The 26,716-nt window shown below is 39.3% G+C and overlaps 1 protein-coding gene across 1 annotated transcript in view; it reads left to right on the top strand.

Moving 5' to 3' along the window:
- TMOD3 (tropomodulin 3) overlaps positions 1 to 26,716 on the top strand; it is an 84,694-nt gene that overhangs the window by 37,787 nt on the left and 20,191 nt on the right. The window contains exons 2-4 of the mRNA XM_060005962.1: positions 1,375 to 1,568; positions 6,380 to 6,536; positions 26,264 to 26,386. Of these exons, the coding sequence (XP_059861945.1) occupies positions 1,443 to 1,568; positions 6,380 to 6,536; positions 26,264 to 26,386 (406 nt within the window). The 5' untranslated portion in view covers positions 1,375 to 1,442. The remainder of the gene's footprint in view (positions 1 to 1,374; positions 1,569 to 6,379; positions 6,537 to 26,263; positions 26,387 to 26,716) is intronic.

Here is a 26,716-nt window from a genome sequence, read left to right as displayed (position 1 = left end):
GTCTTGGGCAATTACACAAAATGCCTGCAATTTAACATCTGCATAAGCACAGGTCTGATAATTTGCTTGTTATTGGTCCCAGATGCTTGCTAGCTGACAGACCCCTGTGGTGAACCTTCCTGTCTTCATAGGAGATGAAAACACATAAAAGGGTCCATAAAATGTTACTAGTTTGAGGAGGAAAATGTATTAGTTAAAATATTAAGTTGGGAAAACTTGGGAGAAGGGAGTAGAAAGTATATCCAAACTTTGAAGTGCTGGGCGTTTTACAGCCAAGAAAAATTTAGCCAAATCAGGAAGTCTAAGGATTATTTCTTATTCACATAGGAACATTTTATGAGGTAAATGATCTACATATATGGCTAGCATTTATAGAAATACTTCATTTTTACTTCATGCTTTTTGCAGTACTTATTTTAAGTATTTTTTTTTTTCCTATAGAATAGTCCTGCTATATCTGGAAAGATACTGCTTTTTGAGTCGCTTCATAGCTGTTTGGGAGGGATGAACATGGTGAGGAAATGGTGAAGATCCTTTCCTACCACCAGACCCTCCTGACCAATCTTGCCAGTCAGTGGATGACATATCCCAGCATGGTTTTGAGTATTTTGCTGAAACCTTTTCAGAATGCTATGTTTTTTTCCTTTAAAAATGCCTTTTCCTAATAAGAATGCTAGTATGTGTTCGTTAGAATACATCGAATATTTCATATTTAAAAAATCAGTGCACTTTCTTCAGAATTTTCTTTTATTTCAACTTGTAACCTAGATTACTTTGCCAAATAAATGTATTGTTTTCATAATGCAACAAAATATAAATTAGAAGAAAAAATGCAAAATTTTTTTTAAATGAACGTTTTCAAAAAATGTTTTTTCCAATGGCCATTCCTCCCATGGAGAGTATATTAATATCTCCCCTATATTAATATTGAGTCAGAAAATAATGTTCTAAGCAATTTATAGGAAAACAAGCATGCCTCAAACATACTGTGCTTAAACAAAGTATTCTGGTACTGGTAGCAATCATTTGAAAGCAATTGATGGAAAAAATTATATTTTGGTACATAGTTCTTCCCCCCTAAAACTCAGTTATCAGGAATCTAAATTCTGTCAAATAGCTGTTTTAATGGATTTCAATTTTCTTCTCTCCTCCCCCTCTTTTTTCCCAGTGTGGCTTTTTGTTTTTGTTTGGTTGCTTTTTGTCAACAAAAGACAAAAGGTAAAGACATTGAATGATTCATAGGCAAGGGTAGTGTGTGATACGTAGTCAAAGAATATATGACACATGGAAATTACATTTCATTTAACCTAAAATAGATCTAACTAGGTGGGGATGACTTAATATTTTAAATGTTTTTGTTTCTTCTCTCCATAGCTTTAAGAAAAAAAATAAGAAGTCACTTCCGACTGTACTGAATAGCAAAAATTAAGTGACTGCAAACCATGGCACTATCGTTCCGGAAGGACTTAGAAAAGTACAAGGATGTTGATGAAGATGAACTCCTTGGGAATCTATCAGAAATAGAACTGAAACAACTGGAAACTGTGCTGGATGATCTTGACCCTGAGGTAGGTGCTAGGCAATAAAGAGAAATGAAATAATTTTTCAAACCCTTTGATACTAAGTAGCTGCCTTTGAACAGTTAGCTTTTCCATGACTTTTCCCTGACACTGCTGTCCCCCTCCTCCTCTTTATCCAAATGAACTTTTGGCCTCCTTTCCAGTACCCCCACTTCTGCCTGGTATCTCTAATGACATGACTGTTCTAAACTGTTTTCTCCAACATTTTTATTTTCAAACATCTCCTGAAATTTTCTTCCCTTTAAGAAATCTTTTCTCTCTGGGCTGGGAAGAATGTTTTTGGTAAAATGCAGCAGATGATTAGCTCTTTGACATACGCCAGCCTATATGCCTCTTCAGGGCTTCTGTACCAGGATGGCTGCAGTGTAGAGAGTGTCTCTAGAGGGTCCTTCATGACCTTAAATCTAATTATTACCTTTCTGAAAGATGCTGACCAAATTGGATCAAAGTTTCTAGTTATTGGTAGAATAGATCTAAGCAGACTCTGGGCAATACTGCAATCCATGTAGAGCAGACCTGAATATATGTATATATGTTTTACTTTGCAATATGGCTGTTGCTGACCTTATGCATTACATAAGGCTAAGGTGGAGACCCTTGACCCTGGAATTGTTAACCCCTGGTATGTTTGGAGCGGTTGTTGTGGCAGGGCGTGTGCGGCTGGGAGGCAGTCAGGGGAGAACACTAAGGTTGTGGCTGCTTGATCTGAAGGTAATGGCTATTTGCTAGGCTGCTTTTCTTTACCACATTTTATTATGACAAGACATTGACTTTAAAAAAAAAAAAAGACATTGACTTTTAGTGCCTTTTAAGGACTGTGGTAAGAGTTTGTTTTATGAAAGTGTTCTTGTCACTACCACACATTTATTTCCTGCTAGAAGGTTTTCTAATTTATATTGAGAATTACACTCCTTTTCTCAGCATTACTTTAGCACTTGGGTAATGTGTCAATACCACTGATCAAATCCCTTAACCATAATGGTTACTATAAGGAAGATTTTTCAGTGCACCTGAGTCTGTGGGGTAACTCAGAATAACAGTGCTGTTTTGCATGTCACAGTGGTATCTGCTCCAGGCAATTCAGCCTATCAGACCTATTTGAATCAAATGGTAGGAGCATAAGAGTTCATCTGGTCCAGGGTTTCTCAGCCCTGGCGCTGTTGACATTTGGGGCTGGATAATTCTTTGCTGTGGGGCTGCCCTGTACATTGTAGGGTGTTTTGCAGCATCCCTGGCCTCTACTCACAACATACTAATAGAATACCCTCCTGATTTAAAATGTACCTGGTCTGGTGAGGTACCATACATGGAAAGTTCCTTGAAAGAAGAGTTTATTACTTTCAGTTCCCAACAGCAGGAGGTGCACCAAGCCACACAGGGCCACATGGGGGAGCAGCTGGCTTGGTCAGGAGGTAGGAGTGAGGTGCAAGTGTGGCCCAGAACTTTTCTTGTGGTTTCCAAGGGAAGGAATAGGTGAGGCAGGGTGGGCAGATTTGAGCAAGTTTAGAATTGGATAGTTTGAATAATTTCAGTGGCTCTGGGCTACAGGAGTGGTCTCTAGTTGTCCAGTTCCTGGCCCTGGGCAGTTTAGGGCAGGGGAAGTATTGGCTTGGTGTGTGAAAGATGAAAGAGTTGGTTGGGGGTGTGGGCTCTGGATTGGCTGGTTTTCATATGAGGGGCACATGGCAGGGGCTGGGGGGGATTTGTTTGCTATCCCTAGGAATTAGTTAGCCCTGGGAGGGGCAGTCTTTCCAGAATTAGCAAGGCCCCCAAGATGTCAAAGCATCATAAAATACAGAAAATTAAAAAAGTGATTAATATGCCCTCCCCCCAACTGTGACAATCAAAAATGTTTCGGGGTATTGCCAATTGTCCCCTGGGGGATGAAAACACCCCCTGTTGAGAAACATTGATCTAGCGCTTGCCTTCTGTTTCACAGATGGAAAACAAAAGTTAGGTGACTTGCCTCAGTTATTACAATTAGGGAAAGAACTGAGGCTAGATCCTTTACTACCTGATTGATCCCTGGCCGAGTCTAGTGGTCTTTCTGTTAAACTACCGTGAATCCCCTTTAACTCGTGCTTTATTCTATAGGTCTAAAAGCTGATGGCTTATATTTTCTTATTTGAAATCCATGGCCTGCTTCTTGTATGGGGAGGCTTGGGTTCTAACTTCTGGATGTATTTTGCAGACTCCCCAACCCTAGTTGTAACTTCCCCAACCTCAGATACTGTTAGTTGAGACTAGAAGAACAGTGATGTTTACTGACAGCTTGCCACTCGTTGGGTGAAGTTTTTGGAAAGTGTTTCAGTAAAGGACCAGGGGAGACAAGAGGGCCAGGGTAGCAGCAGCTACTTCAACCAGAGGAACACACTGTACCTTCCAAAGTCTCAGAAGGTAGATAAGAGCAGATGAAGTTTGTATATGGTGCTATTTTGTTGTATTTTGGAGGGCTATTTTACTTTCCTTACTCTGCATTCAATATATGTATTTGCTAACTTAACTGTGTTTTCTCAAAACTTCTGTCTCAAAAAGACAGCCAGCCAGCTTAGGCAAAAGGTGTTTTTTCGTTTCTAAGACTGGGAATAAATTATTACAACAAAATTCCACTGCAAGGGAGAAGCATGTAATTTTCAGTGGCAGTCATTTTAATGAGATTTTTTATCTATTTGTTAAGTAATTATGATCCATTAACTTTCTTGATTAAAGTGTGCTTCTAATAAAGCTTAGCTCATAGCCTCCAGAGCCAGTTAGCTCTCATTTATTTTGTGGTCAAAGACTGTTTTTAAGGGCCAGCTAACATATCATTTAAAACCTGTATGTTTGACATGGGCTTGAACAGGCAGGTGGTATAATGCAACTCCATTGCTACCACCATGAAGTAGCAGTATGTATACATGTGCCTTATTGATGGTGAAGGAAAGTAACTTATATTAATTTGCCTTAATGAGCATTTTTCTTTAAAAGTATTCTCAAATCTTTATTCAATAAGTATTGGGGTGGGGGGCAACCTATAGATCTCAGGTACTATGCTAGGCTTAGGGATATGAGAGTGATCAAAACAAATGTGGTCTTTGCCCTCCTGATGTATAGTCTGGTAGGAGTGTGAGGAATTAGACATTAATCAAATAATCGTGCCATATGTAAGAGCATATAATGGGAGGTCAGGAAAAGCTTTCCTTGGGGGAATGGAGCTGCAGTCTGAAAAATGAGTTGCAAAAAAGGATGGACAGAGCATTCCAGGGAAAGAAGTATATGGCAAGTACAAGGGAGGAACAAGGGTTGATGTGGTTAGAATGGGAGGGTGTGTGAGATGAGGCTAGGATAACCTTAGGGGGTGGGAGTGAAGGTTGAAGAGTATCAGCAGCTGATCCAGGGAGACCAGTTGGGAGGCTAATGTAATAGTCCATCCCAGCTTGGATCATAGTGTAGACCAAAGTAATGGTATTGGAGATGGAGAAAAGTTAGACAGTTTTTAGGAAGTAAAAATGGATAGGACTTGATGGTTTGTTGAGAATGGATTCTTCATGTACAAGTCTTGTCTTGATTTCAAAGTCTGAGGGTAGAAATCTTGTGTTTCTTTTTTATATTCCTATAGACAATTTTGTGTTGTAGAAACATTTTTGGTGAATGGTTAGGAAAAACCTCTTTTGTATTTCATCTTGATAGGTGAGCTTTCTGTGTTATGCATACAGCATTACATGAGGAAAACACAAAGGCGAATTTTATGAAAATTATTGTGGATTTCAGCAAATGGCCAAAGTTGAAGTGCCATATTTTCTAGTTATAAAATGAGTATTTCTCATTATCATTATCCATACAAGATCCCTCTTTGTAATGAAAAATGATCTTATAACACCTAGGAGATTCAGCATCCTTGCCAATATTGTGAGGTGTTGTAGAACAGAGTTGGCCCTTTTGTGTAACTTTTCTGGCCGCCTCCCATTTTCAAAGCAAAGAATACTTGGGAATTGTGAGACAAGGTAGTATCACGATACTCTTCGATTTTTGACAAGCAAAAAGATGCAGCTCACATTGTTTAGTCACCGCTTGTTATTCCTGGGCTTAGTGAAAATACAGAGTAGGGACTAAAAGAGACAACTTTAGTCCATTGCCTCTCACCCCTCCCGCACTCTCAGTTACTCCATGCACTCAAAAAGGCTGTACCCAGGTGGAAACCTAGGGATATAACTCTTGCCGTGAGAATCTCTGAGTGTCTTGAGTAGCAATGACAGTGGTTGCTGCAGATACGTCCTAGTGCTGATATATACACACATACATACACACAGAAATTGAACCTTTGCATTTAAACACAAACAAGTAAACATTAATATCCTGATAGCCTACTGTATGATGTACATGTTTTTCTTCTGAGAAAGTCTTTATGATGAAATAGCAGACATTATGAAGGACTATGATGTATATAGTCATTTAACATTCTTTTGCAGTGGAATTATTTTCTATGTATACATATATGCTGAGCTGTTATTAAGCATTACAAACTATTTTTCATTACTGTCCCAGGATACTTAAAAAGTAAAGGGTGTTTCCTGCTAGTAGAATACTTTCTGAAGAAAAGGTGAATGTGCCTATTTTAATAATAATGTAAGTGAATTCTACCTAATTTTAAAAAACTTTGTTTGGAACACTTTTATGTTGCTGCCCTAAAACCCTGTAATGAAGTCTTTAATGCCTACATCCCATTCTAGTCTATAAATCTTTCTTAGATGGTAACATCTGGACGTATATAGCATTATGATTCTTGCTGGTCATAATGGCCGATTCATTCTCTTTGGCAGAATGCCCTTCTGCCTGCAGGGTTCCGGCAGAAGAACCAGACATCAAAGTCTGCCACAGGGCCATTTGATAGAGAACACCTCCTTTCATATCTGGAGAAGGAAGCTTTGGAGCATAAGGACAGGGAAGACTATGTGCCTTACACTGGAGAAAAAAAAGGTAAGCACGAATTTTGAAGTCATTATTTGACAGCACTTGATTTTTCTTCTTACAGGTAGGACTGGAGAAAATATTTTTAAAGGTGCATCGTTGATAGCCTCAAAGATATGATACTGTTGACTTTAAAAATTATTAGGGGACTTCCCTGGTGGCGCAGTGGTTAAGAATCCTCCTGCCAATACAGGGAACATGGGTTCGAGCCCTGGTCCTGGAAGATCCCACATGCTGCGGAGCAACTAAGCCTGTGTGCCACAACTACTGAGCCTGCACTTTAGAACCCACGAACCACAGCTACTGAAGCCCGCATGCCTAGAGCCCGTGCTCCACAACAAGAGAAGCCACTGCAATGAGAAGCCCACGTACTGCAGCGAAGAGTAGCTCCCGCTCGCCACAACTAGAGAAAGCAAGTGCACAGCAACGGAGGCCCAACACAGCCAAAAATAAATAAATAAATAAAATAATTATTAGGTAATTTGGGCACTTCCTTTACATTCACCTACTTGGCCAATAAGTTCCTTGTTAATGATTTGTTCGTGGGGTTTTATTACAGTGATTTTTAGTTCTCTTTAGAATTCTTTAGTTCTCAACTGTAACAAATATTAAAAGTGTACTGAGGTAAAATTTTAAATGCACTACTATATTACAAAATGCAGTGATGTCAAAGTGCCACTCAGTTCTAACTCCTGTCTTTAAAGTGGAATGCCATAAAAGAATTCAGGACATATTTTCAAAGACTCTTACCCTACAGCCTTCCTTATTAATTGTGATTCATAACCATTATAATTATAATTGTCAGTGCTTCATAATCATTACTTTCAGGAAATTCTTCTAGTCCAAGTCCTTCCCATTGCAGATTTTTTTTTTTAATTTATTTTATTTATTTATTTTTGGCTGTGTTGTGTCTTCATTGCTGTACTCAGGCTTTCTCTAGTTGTGGCGAACAGAGGCTACCTTCGTTGCAGTGTGCGGGCTTCTCATTGTGGTGGCTTCTCTTGTTGCAGAGCACGGGCTCTAGGTGTGTGGGCTCAGTAGTTGTGGCTTGCAGGCTCTAGAGCTCAGGCTCAGTAGTTGTGGCAGACGGGCTTAGTTGCTCCTCAGCATGTGGGATCTTCCCGGACCAGGGATCGAACCCGTGTCTCCTGTTTTGGCAGGCGGATTATTAACCACTGTGCCACCAGGGAAGCCCCCCATTGCAGATTTTGACCTTAGCTAGCCTCAGTGGAGAAGGAGTACAGCTATAATTTTAAAAGCTGTCTATATAATAACATTTAACATGAAGTAGGTTAAATTTCTCAGCTTTCAATACAGGTTGGCCTAAGAAGCCAGATTCTGCTTTCACTCCTATTTAAAATGCTGTGCATGGAACACTGGGGAATGGTGGCAGCAGTAGAGTTGATCTTCAGCTCTTCCAGGCACTGGTTTTACATCTGAATCCTTAGTAGGCCAGGTGGAGAGAATGGTTAGAGCATAGTGCTTTTTCCTAGTAAGGCTTTAGCTTTTTATTTGGGAAGGAAGCCCTTCTGGCCACAACTCTGTTACATGGCTATCCCTTAGTTGCAGGGGAAGGTGGAAAATTCATTTTAGTATTCCCACCTCTGTAATAGACGAAGGTTGTGAATGGCTTTTGAGTAGGTATTCCACAAGGTCTGCCCATGCCTTTTCAAAATTATCATCCCCAACCCCTCTGCTCTTTTTATCGACCCCACTTCCCCTTATCTCTAGTTGAGAATCACTGCCTTAGATACTTGTATTAGTCAGGGTTCTCCAGAGAAATAGAACCAAAAGGGTGTGTGTGTGTGTGTGTGTGTGTGTGTGTGTGTGTGTGTAGAGAGAGACAGATTTATTTATTCATTCATTTGTTCATTCATTCCTTTTTGTAAAAATTGAGGTATAGTTGATGTACAGTTTAGAAGTTTCAGGTATACAGCACAGTGATTCACATTTTTAAAGGTTATACTTCATTTAGTTATTATAAAATATTAGCTATATTCCCTGTGCTGTACAGTATATCCTTGTACCCTATTTATTTATTTATTTTTAAATATGTATTTATTTAGGCTGTGCCGGGTCTTAGTTGCGGCACACAGGATCTTTAGTTACAGCATGTGGACTCTTAGTTCCGGCATGCATGCAGGATCTAGTTCCCCGACCAGGGATCAAACCCAGGCCCCTTGCATTGGGAGCTCGGGGTCTTACCCACTGGACCACCAGGGAAGTCCCTATCCTATTTATTTTATACATAGTGGTTTGTACCTCTTAATACCCTATCCCTATTTTGCCCCCGCCCCCTTTCCTCTCCCCCTGGTAACCACTAGTTTGTTTTCTATATCTGTGAGTCTGTTTCGTTTTTGTTGTATTCACCAGTTTGTTTTATTTTTTAGATTCCACATATAAGTGATAACATGCGGTATTTGTCTTTCTCTGTCTGACTTATTTCACTAAGCATAATACCATCCAAGTCCATCCATGTTGTTGCAAATGGCAAAATTTCATTCTTTTTAATGGCTGAGTACTATTCCATTGTACATACATACCACATCTTCTTTATCCGTTCATCTGTTGTTGGACACTTAGGTTGCTTCCATATCTTGGCTATTGTAAATAATGCTGCCATGAACATTGGGTTCATGTACCTTTTTGAATTAGTGTTTTTGTTTTCTTCAGATGTATACACAGGACTGGAATTGCTGGATCATATGGTAGTTCTATTTTTAGTTTTTTGAGGAACCTCCATACTGTTCTCCACAGTGGCTGCACCAATTTACATTCCCACCAAGGGTTCGTTTTTTCCACATCCTCACCAACTTTTGTTATTTGTGGGTTTTTTTGATGATAGCCGTTCTGACAGGTGTGAGGTGATATCTCATTGTGGTTTTAATTTGCGTTTCTCTGGTGCTTATGACGTTGAGCACCTTTTTGTGTGCCTCTTGGCCGTCTCTTTGTCTTCTTTGGAAAAATATCTCTTTAGGTCTTCTGCCCATTTTTTAATCAGGTTGTTAGTTTTTTTGATGTTGTGTTTTATGAGCTGTTTATATATTTTGGGTATTAACCACTTATCAGTCATATCATTTGCAAGTATTTTTTCCCATTCAGTAGGTCGTCTTGGTTTCCTTTGCTGTGCAAAAAGCTTTTAAATTTAATTACATCCCGTTTGTTTATTTTTGCTTTTCTTTTGCCTTAGGTGACAGATCCAAAAAAATACTAAGATTTATGTCAAAGAGTGTTCTGCCTATGTTTTCTTCTAGGAGTTTTATGGTTTCAGGTCTTACATTTAGGTCTTTAATCCATTTAGAGTTTATTTTTGTATATGGTGTTAGAGAATGTTCTAATTTCATTCTTTTACATGTAGCTGTCCAGTTTTCCCAGCACCACTTATTGAAGAGACAGTCTTTTCTCTATTGTATATTCTTGCCCCCTTTGTCATAGATGAGTTGACCATAGGTGCATGGGTTTATTTATGGGCCCTCTATGTGTCATGTTCCTCAGGCCAAGCCTTAAAAGCCATGTTACAGCATTGTAGACATGAAGAAGGGCAAGTTTACCTTCAACAACTGGAGAACTTTGGTTGCAGAGCTCTGTTTTGAAATACAGCTAAAAGACGGCTCTTGACTTCTTAAAGCCACCCTGGAGCTCAGTCTTAAATTGGTTGGCCTTGGTTATTCATAGTCACTAATATGCCTTCCTTTCTTTGGGTCTCATCCCCAAGATTTTGATCACATTCCAGAAGACCCTCAGAATAATTCATGTACATCGTATTAACATACCTTCCAATCAAGCTAAATGTGAATCCCCTCCTTAGCTCTGAGAATTCAGAACCTTGTTTTTTTAAGCTGCCGCTCCAATGACCCTTTACCTGAACACCTGGGTTGAGTACCAGGTTTCTCACTTAATGGCTTATTTCACAGGAGATAGACTTTCAGATGGAGGATGCCTTCCCAGACAGAAGAGTTTCTCCTGGTTCTTCTTAAAACAGTTTGCAAACCTGTTAAGAAATAAAAGCATTTTCCTTTTTTGGTGTGCTCAGACTAGTTAGAATCTGTAAAATGTGCCATTGTTCTCTAAACTAAATCATTTTTCATACTAAGATGACTGGTTTCAGAGTTCAGTCCCCAATGGCAGTATTAGTTTTCTGTACCAGGGAATGTTATAGCGATTCACTCAGTTCCTTGAACTCCTTCCAAGTTATATGCCAGAATCTCATAGGGATCTCTCATTGTAAATTATTTTTAAAGATGACTACTCAATTCTCTTTTAAAAGAAAAATTGGGAACCACTAAAAGGAATAGTTATCCAACTACTTTCTTATATTCTGAGACTGAATGATGATTAATTATACTTGTTATTTTTTAACTTAAAGACACACTCTTTCCGGAGCTAAAATTATACAGAACTGGTATGACAAAAGGGAATACCCATAAAACTGAAAATTGGACATTTCATGATTTTTCTTTTTGACCATGAACAAAAACTACACACTCATGCCAAATTTCATCTTTCTAGATCATCTCTGACTGCCTCGAAAAGGCACTTGAGGGTTGTTATTATAGAGATATATTAGTAATTTCATTTTGTGATTTGTGAAATGGTTGTTTATAATTGTACATTTTACAGAATTAAAAGCATATGTCAACATCTGAGAAGGAGGAATTCATCCTAATTAGGTGAAATTCAAGGCATTATGTCTTCGATGCATTTTGGGAACATTTTGTCCTACAGTAATAAATGTTCTCCTTTTAATAACTGTAATTTTGTTGACAGCAAAAAAGAAGGTATTAGGCAGCTAATAAGGCACAGCTGAGAAAAGATATATTAAGGATTGTTTTTAAGTGCATTGTTTACAGTAGAATCCACAATATACATCTGTTAAGTTCATCTAAATCTAACAAGCTCATGGTAGGAATGGTATCATGGTATCAAGTAATCTTGGTAGAGATTAATGGAAGTGTCTTTGCTATGAGCCTACTGTGTTCAAAATGTTGAGAAACTAAGTGTTTAAGAAAATTAAAACAATAAGATAATTGCAATATAATGTTCCTTTTGCTTGAAGATATAATATTAAAATGTTGGGAAGCTTTTTACCCTTTTCTCCTTGAAATGTTGCAGAAGATGTAACTGAGGCATAGACCAAGGGTGAAGGAGAGTATTTATCCAGCTCTTTCTCATTCCTGAGAATGGTGAAAATGCAGAGTTCTGACTGGTTATTATTTCTCATCATATTTTTACATATCTTGAATATTCTGTCTCCAGGATAGATAAGGCTCAGAGCCTTGCCATGGATTTGACACTTAGAGAAATAATTGGGCCCAGTTTTTAATACTTCTTACTGACTCTCATTTTGCTTTGCTTTGCCAGGAGTCTTCCTCCCCACGTCTAACATCACACTTTACCCTTACCTAGCCTAAGACTTTTTTTCCCCTCATTGTCCCTTATTTCATAGACTAGAGCCTGCTGTACCTTGTACACTCTCTCCTATGCACCACCAAAGAACCCCTCCCTTCGAGCCACTGACACTCCTAGGTTGGGCTCCTCCCCTCCTTGAAGAGCATGCCTGTGCTCCCAGTTGGCCCTTGGGGTAGAGCCACCTATTCTTTCTGGTGGTTTCCCTTCCCCTCCTGGATAAAGGAATGCCCTTGGGTTTTCTTCCCAAGAATCTCCTATGCCCTGCTCTGCTTAACTAAAGGTGAATTTAACCAGATTGCCTTAAAGTAAGGGTTCTCATATACTTTCTAGATTATTTATTCACAGTTCCCTTAGCCTTCCAGAAAACTTACTATAGTCACTCTTCTGAAAGATGCTTCCCTCATCTTTCTGAGTACATGATTTCTTTTTGGAGGAAAGGCAGACTTGATTCCTTAAACCAGAAGGATCATAGTTATAAACTGCCTAAATCAGCAGGATTATGTAACTGCGAGTGTGCAGTTGGTTTCCACTACATTCAAGATAAAGACTGGATCTATTTTTGTACTCAAATTTCATAAATTCTAAATGTCCTTTATATACCTCTAAAAAGTGGTCTTATCAGGCACTGATACGCAGACTGGGCTATTTAAATTAGTCATGCAGATGCAGGCATCTCCTTTGGAGACTAGTCACTGTATCTTTTGAATGATTCACTCACTACTCCTTTGGGGTGGGGAGTTAGCCTGATGGATTGTTCATGTTTTATGGGAAACTTTCCCTGCATAAACATACCCACTCTGGATATTCCTGTCCCTCCAACATGTCTGTATATAATTTGCATACCACAGAAGTTTGATTTTAATTGTTCGACAATCATACACTGTGAGGCTCTGTTATTAGGTTTTTTATTTTTTAATAGATCTTTATTGGAGTATAATTGCCTCACAATACCGTGATAGTTTCTGTTGCACAACAAAGCGAATAAGCCATATGCATACACATGTCCCCATGTGTGCTTCCTGGACTTGGGTGACTATTTCCATTCCCATGTTAGGGAAGTTTTCAACTATAATCTCTTCAAATATTTTCTCAGACCCTTTCTTTTTCTCTTCTTCTTCTGGGACCCCTATAATTCGAATGTTGGTGCATTTAGTGTTGTCCCAGAGGTCTCTGAGATTGTCTTCAATTCTTCTCATTCTTTTTTCTTTATTCTGCTCCTAGGCAGTTATTTCCACCATTTTGTCTTCCAGCTCACTTATTTGTTCTTCTGCCTCCGTTATTCTGTTATTGATTCCTTCTAGTGTATTTTTCATTTCAGTTATGGTGTTGTCCATCTGTTTGTTTGTTCTTTAGTTCTTCTAGATCTTTGTTAAACATTTCTTGTATTTTCTCAATCCATGCTTCCATTCTATTTCCGAGATTCTGGATCATCTTTACTATCATTACTCTGAATTCTTTTTCAGGTAGATTGCCTAGTTCCTCTTCATTTGTTTGGTCTTGTAGGTTTTTACCTTGCTCCTTCATCTGTGACATATTTTCTTGCCATTTTTTTTTTTTTTTTTTTTTAATGAATGGGATTATGTTCCTGTTTTACTGGTTGTTTGGCCTGAGGCTTCCAACATTGGAGTTTGTAGGCTATTGGGTAGAGCTGGGTCTTGGTGCTGAGAGAGGAAGTCTGTGAGATCTCACTCCGATGAATATTCCCTGGAGTCTGAAGGTGTCTGTTAGTCCAGTGGTTCAGACTCAGAGCTCCCACCGCAGGAGCTTCCACCCGACCCCGTGCTAGCAAATCAAGATCCTGCAAGCCGCATGGGGTGCCGAAAAAGAAAAGAACAATAACAACAAAAAAAATTAGACTAGGAAACTAACAGATATGTTAGAAAGGATGTAAAAATAAAAATATAGATGAATCAACAAGTCGAAGGTACATCAGTACCACCATAGTAAAAAAAAGAGGAGGAGGGAAAAGAAAAATAATAATAAGAGGAGCGGGGGAAGGCCTTGGCTGTGGAGAGCAGGGCCTAAGCAAGGGCGAGGTTTGGGTGGTGGGCAGGGCCAATGCTCAGGACCCACAGCACTGGAAAAGGCCCTGGGGGCTGTGTGGGGTGGGGCTTAGGCTCAAGGAACTGAAGGGTCCCAGTCTCAGAGGGCAGGGGACCTCACCTGGGAGTGCAGCAGGCTTCCTGGGCTCGAGTGGGTGGGGCAAATGCCCTCCTCTCCTCTCCTGCTCCTCCGGTCTGGGGTGTGGGAGGGCCCCTCCCACCTGCGTCTCCTGATCTCCCTGGCCTCCCTCCTATGCCCCCAGGACCCATGTGGCCTGGAGGGGGCTTTGAAAAGGTGGGGAACCGGCTTGGGAGCTCAGCAGGCTCCCTGGCCCCAGTGGTGCAGGCGATCACCCTCCACTCCTCTCCCGCTCTTCCCAGAGAGTCCCTCCCACCTGCCTCTCCTGATCTCTCCAGCTTCAGGGTTGCCGATCTTGTCTGGCCTCTACTTCTCCTCCCCCCTAAGTCCCCCTACATCCTACTGGTTCACTCTGGGGTTCCTCCCATCTCCTTGGGGGTTAGAGTCCTCCATCAGCGGCCGGCACATGCCCTAGTTGTGGGGAGACGCTAACTTCTTGTCCTCCCACACCACCATCTTGACTCCTCCCCCCATGTTTTTTCTTTTTAGTTGATTTAAGCTTGTATATCCTCTTGATGCATTGCCTATTTTATCATTATGGAATGACCTTCTTTATCCCTGGTAATATTCTTTGCTCTGAAATCTACTTTGTCTGATATTAATATAACCGATCTTGCTTTCTTCAGATTAGTGTTAACATAGTATATCTTTTCTATTTGTCCCATCAGTTCTTTGTTCTCTTTCCAACTTTTTGTTTGTTTGTTTCATATCTTCCATGTCTCTATATAACATTTTGAACATACGGAATATAATTATAATAACTGTTTTAATATCCTCACCTGCTGATTTTATCATCTGTCATTGCTAAGTCAGTTTTGATATATTGATTTTTTTTTTTCTCTTCCTTACGGGTCGAATTTCCCTGCTTCTTTGCGTGCTGGTAATTTTTTTATTGGATACCAGACATTATGAATTTTAACTTTTTGGATGCTGGATATTTTGATACCCCTATAAATAGTCTTGAGTTTCATTCTGAGACAAGATTAAGTTATATGGAAACAATTTGGTCATTTGATCCTTTAGGGTCTTGCTTTTCAGATTTGTTAGGTGGGACTGCAGCAGTTCGGTCTAGGGCTCATTATTTCTCCACTACTGAGGCAAGACTCTCCTGAGTTCTCTACCCAGTGCCCTGTGAATTATGAGGTTTTCCAGTCTGGCTGGTGGGAGCACGTTCTATTCCCAGGCCTGCACGAGCCTGTGCACTGTTATTTCTGATTTTTTCAGATGGTTTTTTTCCTTCGCCCAAGGTAGTTTCATCATACACATGTGCTGCTCTGCTGAACGCTAAAAGGCAGCCCTCTGCAGGTCTCCAGAGTGCACTGTTTAACTCTGTCCTCTCTGGCACTCTGTTCTATAAACGCTGGCTGCCCTTGTCTTTCTGGACCTCAGCTGTGTCTCTTTGGTTCAGGTAGTTCCCCAGGCTCTGCCTGGGTTCTGTTCTCTGTGCTGCAGCCTGGGCACTTTTCTCCAGGCAGTAACCTGGGCAGTCATGGAGCTCACTTTGTTTCTCATCTCTCAGGAATCACTGTTCTTTTTTGCCTGATGATCAGTGTCTTGTAAACTTTCTTATATTTTGTCCATTTTGGGGTTGTTTCAGTCATGGGTAAATCCTGACCCTATTACTCCATCTTGGCCAGAAGTGGAAGTCTCCAGAATCACATACAATAGATATCCTGTTTCCCCAACTAGAGTATAAGCTCCTCAAAGTAAAGAATCTCATATTTCATTTTCCTTATGTTATCTTTCTAGCTCATTATCTAGTATATACAGGCTCACTAAACATTTGTTGAATAAAGAAGCATTTTTTGGTGATCATATTGTAGTATTGAGCAGGTGTCATGTGTGCTGTTGGGTCAAACCAAAAATGCCTTTCCAGTATCTGCCCCCTCATCCTTTGGTTGGGTTGATTTGAGGTTTGTGCTCTTCCTGTCAAAAGGATATCCCAAAGCCCCCTGTGGAGATTATAGTGGCCTAGTTCCCTTAAATCTTTTCTGGAACAAGGTAGCTTATAAACATACACATAGTAAAATTAGCTAGCGCCTTTCACCTCTGTAGAAATGAAATAACTAAGAGACTGCTCTGTTTCTAGTTATTGTACTTTTTTTTTTTTTTTTTTTGTGGTACGCAGGCCTCTCACTATTGTGACCTCTCCCGTTGTGGAGCACAGGCTCTGGACACGCAGGCTCGGTGGCCATGGCTCACGGGCCTAGCCGCTCCACGGCATGTGGGATCTTCCCGGACCAGGGCACAAACCCGTGTCCCCTGCGTCGGCAGGTGGACTCTCAACCACTGCGTCACCAGGGAAGCCCCTAGTTATTGTACATTTTATATACTTAGCAAGGATGGGACCATGACTAAGATAATTCTTAACCTTGTGGTAGCTGTAACTTGATATCAGAGCAAAAGAGATGAAGACTTGTGAAGAAAGGTCCTGGCAATAAAATTGTTAACATGGTTCATACTATCTTACTTATTTTAGAACAATAACAAGGATCTTGGCAAGATATTCCTTTTTTTTTTTCTCCTCTTGGCACAAACACAGGTTTGGATAAATGCCATGCATTTAAGCTACCATTATATGAATTCTTATCTTGGTTTATTCTATTTCCTTAGCTGCCATTTTGTAGTTACAGAAACATTACTGAACTCTTTCAACATTCTTAGCAACCAAGAGTCATAGCCCTGTTTTTGTTTTGTTTCATTTGAGGGTGGCAAGCATATCTTTTCATACTTGTCTGAGAGATTTTTTTCTGATCTTATCATTGCTTATTTTCATATTTTGCTACACTGTAAAGAACTGTAATTTCAGTTTTTAAAAAATCCAGTTTTAGATGTTGCTTTGTTAAATAAGGTATTTAGATAGAATGCTGTGTACTGAAGAATAGAAGTGAATAACCATTTTTTAAGACATTATGTTATTTCAAATAAATACAAATATTAAAAGTTATAAGTCAGAGCTTTTAGAACATATTTCAAGGAGAGGAAAAGTAAAATTAGATCAGTACAGGAGTACTCATCCTAATCTTTTCAGAGCTGTAATTATACAGATTAGCACTTTATCAACATGAGTAGGTAAAAATCAGAATCATGTAGGGAGCTTTTTCAAAAATATCCATGCCTAGTCAGTGTTCATTTTCTGAGTTTAGGAATCACTGATATAGGGCTTCCCTGGTGGGGCAATGCTTAAGAATCTACCTGCCAATGCACGGGACATGGGTTCAAGCCCTGGTCCAGGAAGATCCCACATGCTGCGGAGCAACTAAGCCCATGTGCCACAACTACCGAGCCTGCGCTCTAGAGCCCGTGAGCCACAGCTACTGAAACCCGCACGCCTAGAGCCTGTGCTCCTCAACAAGAGAAGTCACCACAATGAGAAGCCCGCACACCGCAACGAAGAGTAGCCCCCGCTCGCCACAACTAGAGAAAGCCCGTGCGCAGCAACAAAGACCCAACTCAGCCATAAATGAATGAATGAATGAATGAATTTTAAAAAAAGAATCACTGATATAGATACTTGGAACTTTATGGTTTTCCAGTCCTCCTGGGTTGTTTGTTTTGGAAAACTCTCTGTGTCTCTCTCATGTACACATGCAAGAAATTCCAGAGAAAATAAGAATAACTAATTAACATGTGTCTATTGCGTTTGCTGTATACCAGTTGCTTTATATATGTTAAATCATTTTATCAGAATGAGACTGAAATTTCTATAAAGAATAATCCATGATTTTTAAAAAAACATATCAGAAGAAAGATGATCATAATAAAATGGTGTACTGATTTTGTTAACAGATGGTTTTGGATAAAAGCAGTATCAAATTTACACATTTCCCTACCCTCTGCAAACACACGCACGCGCGCGCGCACACACACACACACACACACACACACACACAATACCTATACGTCGAGTAAAAGCTGAACATTTCACTCATCCTGCAAGACATTGAGGGCACAAATCACATTAACCATTATAATGGAGATCTATTTATCAGCATCTCTTAGTAATTAAGATTTGTAACTTAAATCTAATTTATATGAGACTAATTTAAATTAACACACATGTTTAGAAATGCATTTTCTGTTAATATGGAATCAGTCAAGCAGTTTGCTAATTATGTATTTCCCAGAGAACAGCTGATTTTAACTAAGAAGCACAAGCATTGTCTGGCTGAATGCGTTTAAGGTGCAACCCACATCATAAAATTTACCCATTTAAAGTGTACAGTTCAATGGTTTTTAGTACATTCACAGAGTTGTATAACTATCACCATAATCTTAAGTTTAGAACACTTTTATCATCCCGAAAGGAAACGCTGTACCTATGAATAGTCTCCATTCCTCACTCTATTCTCCAGCCCCAGAAAACCGCTAATCAACTTTCTGTCTCTAAATTTGCCTATTCTGGACATTTCAAATAAATGGAATCATACAGTATGTATTTATGACTGACTTCCTTCACTTAGCCTAGCGTTTGGGAGTTTCATCTGTGTTTTAGCCTGTTTCAGTGTTTCATTCCTTTTTATGGATGAATAATATTTCATTGTATGGAAACACACACTTTGTTTCTCCATTTATCAGTTGATGGACATTTGGATTGTTTCCACTTTTTAGCTATTATGAATAATGCTGCTGTGAACACTTGTGTACAGTTTGCTATGTATACCTACTAGTGGAATTGCTGGGTCATTTAGTAACTATTTTTTAACAATTTGAAGAACTGCCAAATTGTTTTCCAAAGTGGCTGCACGATTTTACATTCCCACCAGCAATGTATTAGGGTTCCGATTTCTCCACATCCTGGCCTACTCTTGTCTGTCGTTTTGATTATAGCCATCTTAGTAGGTGTGAAGTGATAACATACTTTGTGGTTTTGATTTGCATTTCCCTAATGACTAATGGTATTGAGCATTTTTTCATGTGCTCTTAGACATCTTATATCTTCTTTGGATAAATGTCTCTTCAAATCCTTTGCCTATTTTTAAATTGGGATGTCTTTTTATTACTGATTTTTGTCAGTTAATCAAAATATTTGATTTATTATTGATAAACACTTTTTATATAGTCTAGATATGTTTCTTATCAAATATATGATTTGAAATTTTTCTTCTCTCATTCTGTAGCTTGTCTTTTCATTTTCTTGGTGGTATCATTGTCCCACAAAATTATAGATTTTGATATAGTTCAATTTATGTATTTTTCTCTTTTGTTGTTTGTAATTTTTTTTGTTTTACAATAACCTTTTAAATTTTATTTATTTATTTATTTTGGATGCATTGGGTCTTTATTCCTGCACACAGGCTTTTTCTTTAGTTGCGGGGAGCAGGGTCTACTCTTTTCATTGCGGTGTGTGGGCTTCTCATTGCAGTGGCTTCTCTTGTTGTGGAGCGTGGGCTCTAGGTGCACAGGCTTCAGTAGTTGTGGCACACGGGCTTAGTTGCTCCATAGCATGTGGGATCTTCCTGGAGCAGAGATCGAACCTGTGTCCCCTGCACTGGCAGGCGGATTCTTTTTATTTTTTATCTATTTTTTTGGGTTTTTTTGTTGTTGTTTTGGGTTTTTTTAACATCTTTATTGGAGTATAGTTGCTTTACAATGGTATGTTAGTTTCTGCTTTATAACAAAGTGAATCAGTTATACATATACATATATTCCCATCTCTCTTCCCTCTTGCGTCTCCCTCCCTCCCACCCTCCCTATCCCACCCCTTAGGTGGTCACAAAGCACCGAGCTGATCTCCCTATGCTATGCAGCTGCTTCCCACTAGCTATCTATTTTACGTTTGGTAGTGTATATATGTCTGTGCCACTCTCTCACTTTGTCCCAGCTTACCCTTCCCCCTCCCAATATCCTCAAGTCCATTCTCCAGTAGGTCTGTGTCTTTATTCCCATCTTGCTCCTAGGTTCTTCATGACCTTTTTTTTTTTTCTTAGATTCCATATATATGTGTTAGCATACGGTGTTTGTTTTTATCTTTCTGACTTACTTCAGTGTGTATGACAGACTCTAGGTCCATCCACCTCACTACAAGTAACTCAATTTTGTTTCTTTTTGTGGCTGAGTAATATTTCATTGTATATATGTGCCACATATTCTTTATCTATTCGTCTGTTGATGGACACTTAGGTTGCTTCCATGTCCTGGCTATTGTAAATAGAGCTGGCAGGTGGATTCTTAACCACTCTGCCACCAGGGAAGTCCTGTTGTTTGTAATTTTGTTGTTATATCTAAGAAATCATTCCCTAACTCAAGGCCATGGATATTTACTCTTAGGGTTTTTTTTTCTCAGTTATAGTTTTAGCTCTTACATTTAGGTCTGTAATTCATTTTGAATTAATATTTGTGTATGGTATGAAATATAGGGGTCCAACTTCAACTTCTTTTGCATATAGCTATCCAACTGTCCAAGCACTATTTGTTGAAAAGACAACTCTTGCTCAATCGAATTGTCTTGGTGTCCTTGTAGAAATTCAATTGACCATAAATATGAGTTTATTTCTGGGTTCTCAATTCTATTTCATTGATGTAAATGTCTTTCCGTGTACACCATAACACTATCTTGATTACAGTAACTTTGTATTTAGGTTTTTTAAAAAATTATTTATTTTTGGCTGCGTTGGGTCTTCGTTGCTGCGTGCAGGCTTTGTCTAGTTGTGGTGAGCGGGGGCTACTCTTGGTTGCGGTGCGTGGGCTTCTCATCGTGGTGGCTTCTTTTGTTGCCGAGCATGGGCTGTAGGCGCGCAAGCTTCAGCAGTTGTGGCTTGCGGGCTCTAGAGCGCAGGCTCAGTAGTTGTGGCACATGGGCTTAGTTGCTCCACGGCACGTGGGATCTTCCCGGACCAGAGATTGAACCCGTGTCCCCTGCACTGGCAGGTGGACACTGGGTCACCAGTGAAGTCTTGTATTAAGTTTTGAAATTGGGAAGTGTGAGTCGTTCAGCTGTTCTTTTTCAAGATTGTTTGGCTATACTGGGTCTCTTGGATTTCCGCATGAATTTTAGAATCACCTTGTCACTTTCTGCAAATAGCTGAGATTTGTTTAAGGGGTTAAGTCTATAAAGAGTTTGAGGAGAACCGTACTGTATTCATAATAGAACAGTACTGTATTCATAATACTAAACTTAAGTTCTGCCTATTTTATCCTTTCTTACAAAAGTAGTCTTCTTTACTTTTAATTTTCTATAACAAGATTTTATATATACGCATTGAAGTATAATTCTTACAGTGTATTCATGTTTAATCATGAAGAAATATGAAGTGATTACTTTTTGTAGTGTTAAAAACATAATACTGTATAAGCTAAACACCTCTGCAACAAAAATCTCTACATACAGAGAAATTATAAAGAGTATCAGAAGAGGTACCGAATTATTTCACAGCTGTATAAATAGAGCAAACTTCTGTGTCACAGCATTTCCATAAGCCCTTGGAAATTTTGTTTTGCTTTGTTGTTTTTTCTGATGAGATCCATTTTGTATTTGTAAGTATTAGCAAAAGTTTATGTATGGGGAAAAATTAGATAAGAATAATGCCTCGGGACTTCCCCGGTGGCGCAGTGGTTAAGACTCCACACCCCTAGTGCAGGGACCCTGGGTTCGATCTCTGGCCAGGGAACTAGATCCCACATGCATGCCGCAACTAAGAGTTTGCATGCCACAACTAAGGAGCTGGTGAGCTGCAACTAAGGAGACTGCCTGCCGCAACTAAGACCTGGTGCAACCAAACAAATAAATATTAAAAAAAAAAAAAGAAAGAAAGAACATGCTGATGGGGGATTGGAACTCCCTTCTGCAAAAAAAAAAAAAGAAAAAGAATAATGTCTCTATGGACTGTGGATGAGGATTACAAAAATAAACATTTTAGATTTTTATAGCACTTTAGATTCCATTGGTCCCTAGAATAAGACATAGGCAGCTTTTTGATAGTTTATACAGTTTTGTTTACTAAGTGAATACCATAATCCAATGTTTCTTGACCTTGGCTGCTATGCATTAGAATTCCTAGAGAGCTTTTGAAAATCCAGATGTCCCATACAGCACATCAGACCAGTTAAATCAGAATCTCTAGGGGTGGGACTTGGACATCAGAATTTATTAAAATTTTCCAGGTGAATCCATTGTGCAGCCAACATTAGCCACGGAGATAGACACCTGAAAGTGCTGGTAAGATTTTGCTCAGGAAAACGTAATTATCCTGAAATGGCAATTAAAGGCATGCCATCTGAATTGTATGCCGCTTTGTTATATCAGCCACTGTGAAAAGTATTAAGGAATTATCAGAATGTAATGATTTGGATTTGCCTTCATCTGTGAACTAATGATAAAAGGTTATCTAATAATCACCAGAACTCCAAAGTTTGGTACTAAGAAGGTCAGTTACGTTCCACCATATAGATAAGCATTTGTTTGAGTTGAAAAGTCCACTGCTAAAGAGTTAAGTTTGAAAGCCACCAGTTTATTGGAAAAATTACTGGGTTGAGAGTTTGGAACCTGTGTTCTAGTGCTAACTCTGCTGTGTAACTTTGAACCAGGGTATTTATATTATACTTTATACAATGAAGTAGTTGAGCTAGAGGTGATCACCAGATTATTTATTCAACTAATTGGATTGCCTGCTGTGAGCTAGGAAATGTAAGGATGGAACAGAACATTGAAAAGCTCACAGAGGACAGACAAACATGCAAAATGAGTAAGTGTAGCCACAGTGAAATGTTCAGGGAATTAAGGGAGCACAGAAGTGTACTTCATCTGGTTCAGCATTGGGACAAATGTGGTAGTTTTCTATTTAACAACCATTCACAAAATTCCTTCTTCCTTACTGGCAGAATCCATCTCTGAAATAGACTGAAAAGGCCAGATGCTTGCTTTTCAAGCTACCCTTGCAGGTGGGGCATGGACATGTGACCTGGTGCTGGTCAGCGAGACCAGAGAAGAAATCTATCGGACAGTTTTCCTTATAAAAGTCAGCAGTTGAGAAAGTGCCCTTCCTTCCTGCCCTGACCTTGCCGCATGAGGATGTGATACGTAGTATTACAATGGTCATCTTGAGACTAATGGCCTGAGAACAGAGGCTTCCATGCTAGTTATAGACAAAGAGAAAAACAGACCCTGGATCTTTGACGTCAACATTGAGCTGCTGAACCAACCCTTCAGCCACCTACCTGTGGAGTTATTAAGTGAGATAAAAAATACTTATTGTTGGGCTTCCCTGGTGGCGCAGTGGTTGAGAGTCCGCCTGCCGATGCAGGGGATACGGGTTCGTGCCCCGGTCCGGGAAGATCCCACATGCCGCGGAGCGGCTGGGCCCATGAGCCATGGCCGCTGAGCCTGCGCGTCCGGAGCCTGTGCTCCGCAACGGGAGAGGCCACAGCAGTGAGAGGCCTGCGTACCGCAAAAAAAAAAACCCCAAAACAAAAAAACTTATTGTTTAAACCCATGCCGCTTTGACAGTGATCTGTGAATCAGCAGTATCAGCATCACCTGGGAGGCTGGTTAGAAATATAGATTCTTAGAGCTCATGTTAGACCTGCTACATCAGAATCTGCACTTTAATAAGATCACTAGGTAGATGACATGCACATTAAAGCTTGAGAAGCACCAGTTTAAACCATTTTAAATTGGGTATTTTGTTATATGCAGTTAAAAGCATCCTTACTAATATAAATACGTTGTAGACTGGCCAAGTGCCATTTTTTAAATAAGAAAATACTTGCCGAGAAAGACTTCTGATTCAGATGTAGGAAGTTGCAAGAGACCTCTTATTCTCACCAAAACAAGCAATATAAGCTACATTAATCATAGTTAAAAAAAAAATCAGAAAGCTTGAAGACACAAATCTTAGTGGCTCCAGAAAGTGGCAAGCCCTCCATAAGAGAGGTGATCCAAAAAAGAAAAAGGTGATCCATTCTGCGTTCTTTCCTGACTGAAATATAGGGAAAAGGAGGAAACTACCATAGAGAGGAGTAAGGAGAAGTCAGCCTAACTTTTAAACTTTTAATGGCTGTGTATGGGCCGGCATGTAGATTAGAAATTAGAGAATCCCTAGAGCAGCACCGTCCACTGGAACTTTATGCCATGATGGGAATATTCAGTATCTGCGCTAACCAGTATCGTAGCTACTAGCCAAATGCGGCTAGTGTGACTGAGAAACTGAATTTTAAATTTTAACTAATTTAAACTTAAATAGTCACATACCATATTGAACATATCATATTGAACAGTGCAGCTCTAGAGATAGGGTGAGACTGCACTACCCTCCAGTTCTTTGCTTCAGGCCTTCATTTAGTGCGAGGGATACTACTCCAAGAACTGAGGCAGTGAAGCAGAGCTGAGAGAAAACTCCTGAGGCATAGGTTTTTAGCTCGGAAGAGAGACAGGAGAGAGAGACAGGAGAGCTGCGAGAAATCCCTTTCAGGCCATCTCCCACTTCACAAAGTGTAGAGCAGACAACATAAGCATCGGGCTGAAAGATCTGACAAGGCCCCAAAAGTGGGAAAGTGGGGGGTGGAACTGGAAAACAGAGCTCCTAGAAATCTGGCAGCCAGGACTACACATCAGGAGCAATGTGGCTACTTTACAGTTCAAAACAGTAGGCAGTGGCTGCACAGACCTCCAGAACCTCACCAGAGTTCTAATCCTAGGCCTTGCTGAAGATTAAGTCCTGATCCTGTCCTCAAAATGTTTGAAGCCAAAAAAAAAAAAAAAAAAATGTTTGAAGCCAGTGAGGAAATGAATCAAACTAACATTGCAACAAAAAGCCCAGATTCAGCTCAACTGTAGAGCATGTTACTTCAGCACTGACCTGAGTGGCACATTCCTTTCTAGGAATAAATGTCGTTTGCTTTAGTCTCTGCTATACTTTTATACAAAAATGCCCAATACGAAGTCAGAGATCTTAAAACAAATGTGGCCTATAGTCAAGAAAAGTAAACAGTCAATAGAAGACCAGAGATGACCCAAGTATTGGTGTTATCAGTCAGGAACTTTATAATAAAAATCTCAGAAAATCTGGTGGACAAGGCATGTGTGAAGAGATGAAGAATTTTGGCAGAGAGATGGAAGCTAATTTTTTTTAACAAGAACCAAGTGGAAATAATAAAAAAAGAAATATAATATCAGAAATTAAATCTTTTAGATGGGCTTAGCTGAAAATACCGGACCAGCTTTGGTCAGATTCCTGGGAGCAATCTGTATTGTGGAAGGATTTCTTATGAGTTACACTGATTGATATTTACCTTGAACAAGAATTGTACAACATTCACTACACTGATTATTAAGCCCACAAATATTTCTTTTGTTAGAACACTACATAGATTCATCAGGTCACATATTCTCACACATTTTCCTGGTAATTTTCTGATAGAAAAGAAAATAATTGGAGGTTGTGTGAATCCACACATAGGCCTTCCTAGATCACTTAGTTAGGATTTTCACCTGTCTCAGGGGGGAAACCAGAGTCAATCTTGGTAACAGTCCCACCACGTGTAAGTACCTCTTGTTTGGTTGGCTTGTGCTGCAGCTATATCATCATTTTCCATTCCCTCCATGTTTTCAGTTTTGCATTGAACATATGGTAATAAAATATGATTTTCACATAATAAATACTGTAGGTTTCTAGAATAACTAGTTCCTTAACAGGTAACCTTGTTAGTGTCATAGAGGCTTAGAAGAACAGTGACAGAAAGGTTCAGACTAACACTCAGGACATACAGGAATTTCTTTGCAATTAGAACTTGAATTTCTGGAATTAGAATTGCCTCTGCCATCCCCCAAGGGACTGTAGCAGTTCCTTGCTTAAGAATAAGAAAATGAATTCTGTTTTTTCCTTAATTTATAGATTTTTTTTGTTCATTTATTTTTTGATTTAGTATTTGTAGAATAACTCATAATTACTCCAAAAAGAGCCTATTTTTACTTTCACAAATGGGAAAATTTCTCGGTTCATTTCTTTCTCTTGTTCCAACTTATATGGCCAAAGTGTTGTCTTAGAAACTTATAAATACATACCGAAGATGAAACAAAATTATTGTAGATGTTAATCTTGACCTTTTACTTCAGCTTCAGCTGCACATACTTCTAATAATTTTTGTAAGAATAAAATGGTGAGTTACTAGCAGTAGTAATGAAACTAACAAACTGCTTTATTTTACAGGGAAAATATTTATCCCTAAGCAGAAACCTGTACAGACTTTTACAGAAGAAAAAGTATCTCTTGATCCAGAACTAGAAGAAGCTTTGACAAGTGCTTCTGATACAGAATTGTGTGATCTCGCAGGTATCTCCTAAAAAATTAATTTGTGAATGGTGTAGAGGGGAGGAAAATACCAGCACACGCCTTATACGCACTATACAAATGCTTGCTTTGCCCAGCAGAGCGCTGTTGAATAAGTAACTGTACATTTGGCTTTGTTTTTTACACTATAAATCTGACATAAAGGATTTAGTTTCTTTAAATTCTCTTAATGGTGAAATTTTTATATTAATGGAATTTATTGATTATTGGATGTCTTTTCCCATGTTGCCATCTTTGAAAGTCTTTATAAAAATCTTTCATCAGCTGGTGCTCAGCTAGAAGCTGTCTCCAGGGTCTACTGCTATCCCATTT

This window comes from Delphinus delphis, chromosome 2 (genome assembly GCF_949987515.2).
Source record: "Delphinus delphis chromosome 2, mDelDel1.2, whole genome shotgun sequence".
Taxonomy (NCBI): Eukaryota; Metazoa; Chordata; class Mammalia; order Artiodactyla; family Delphinidae; genus Delphinus; species Delphinus delphis.
This window is presented reverse-complemented; position numbering and strand designations above follow the sequence as displayed.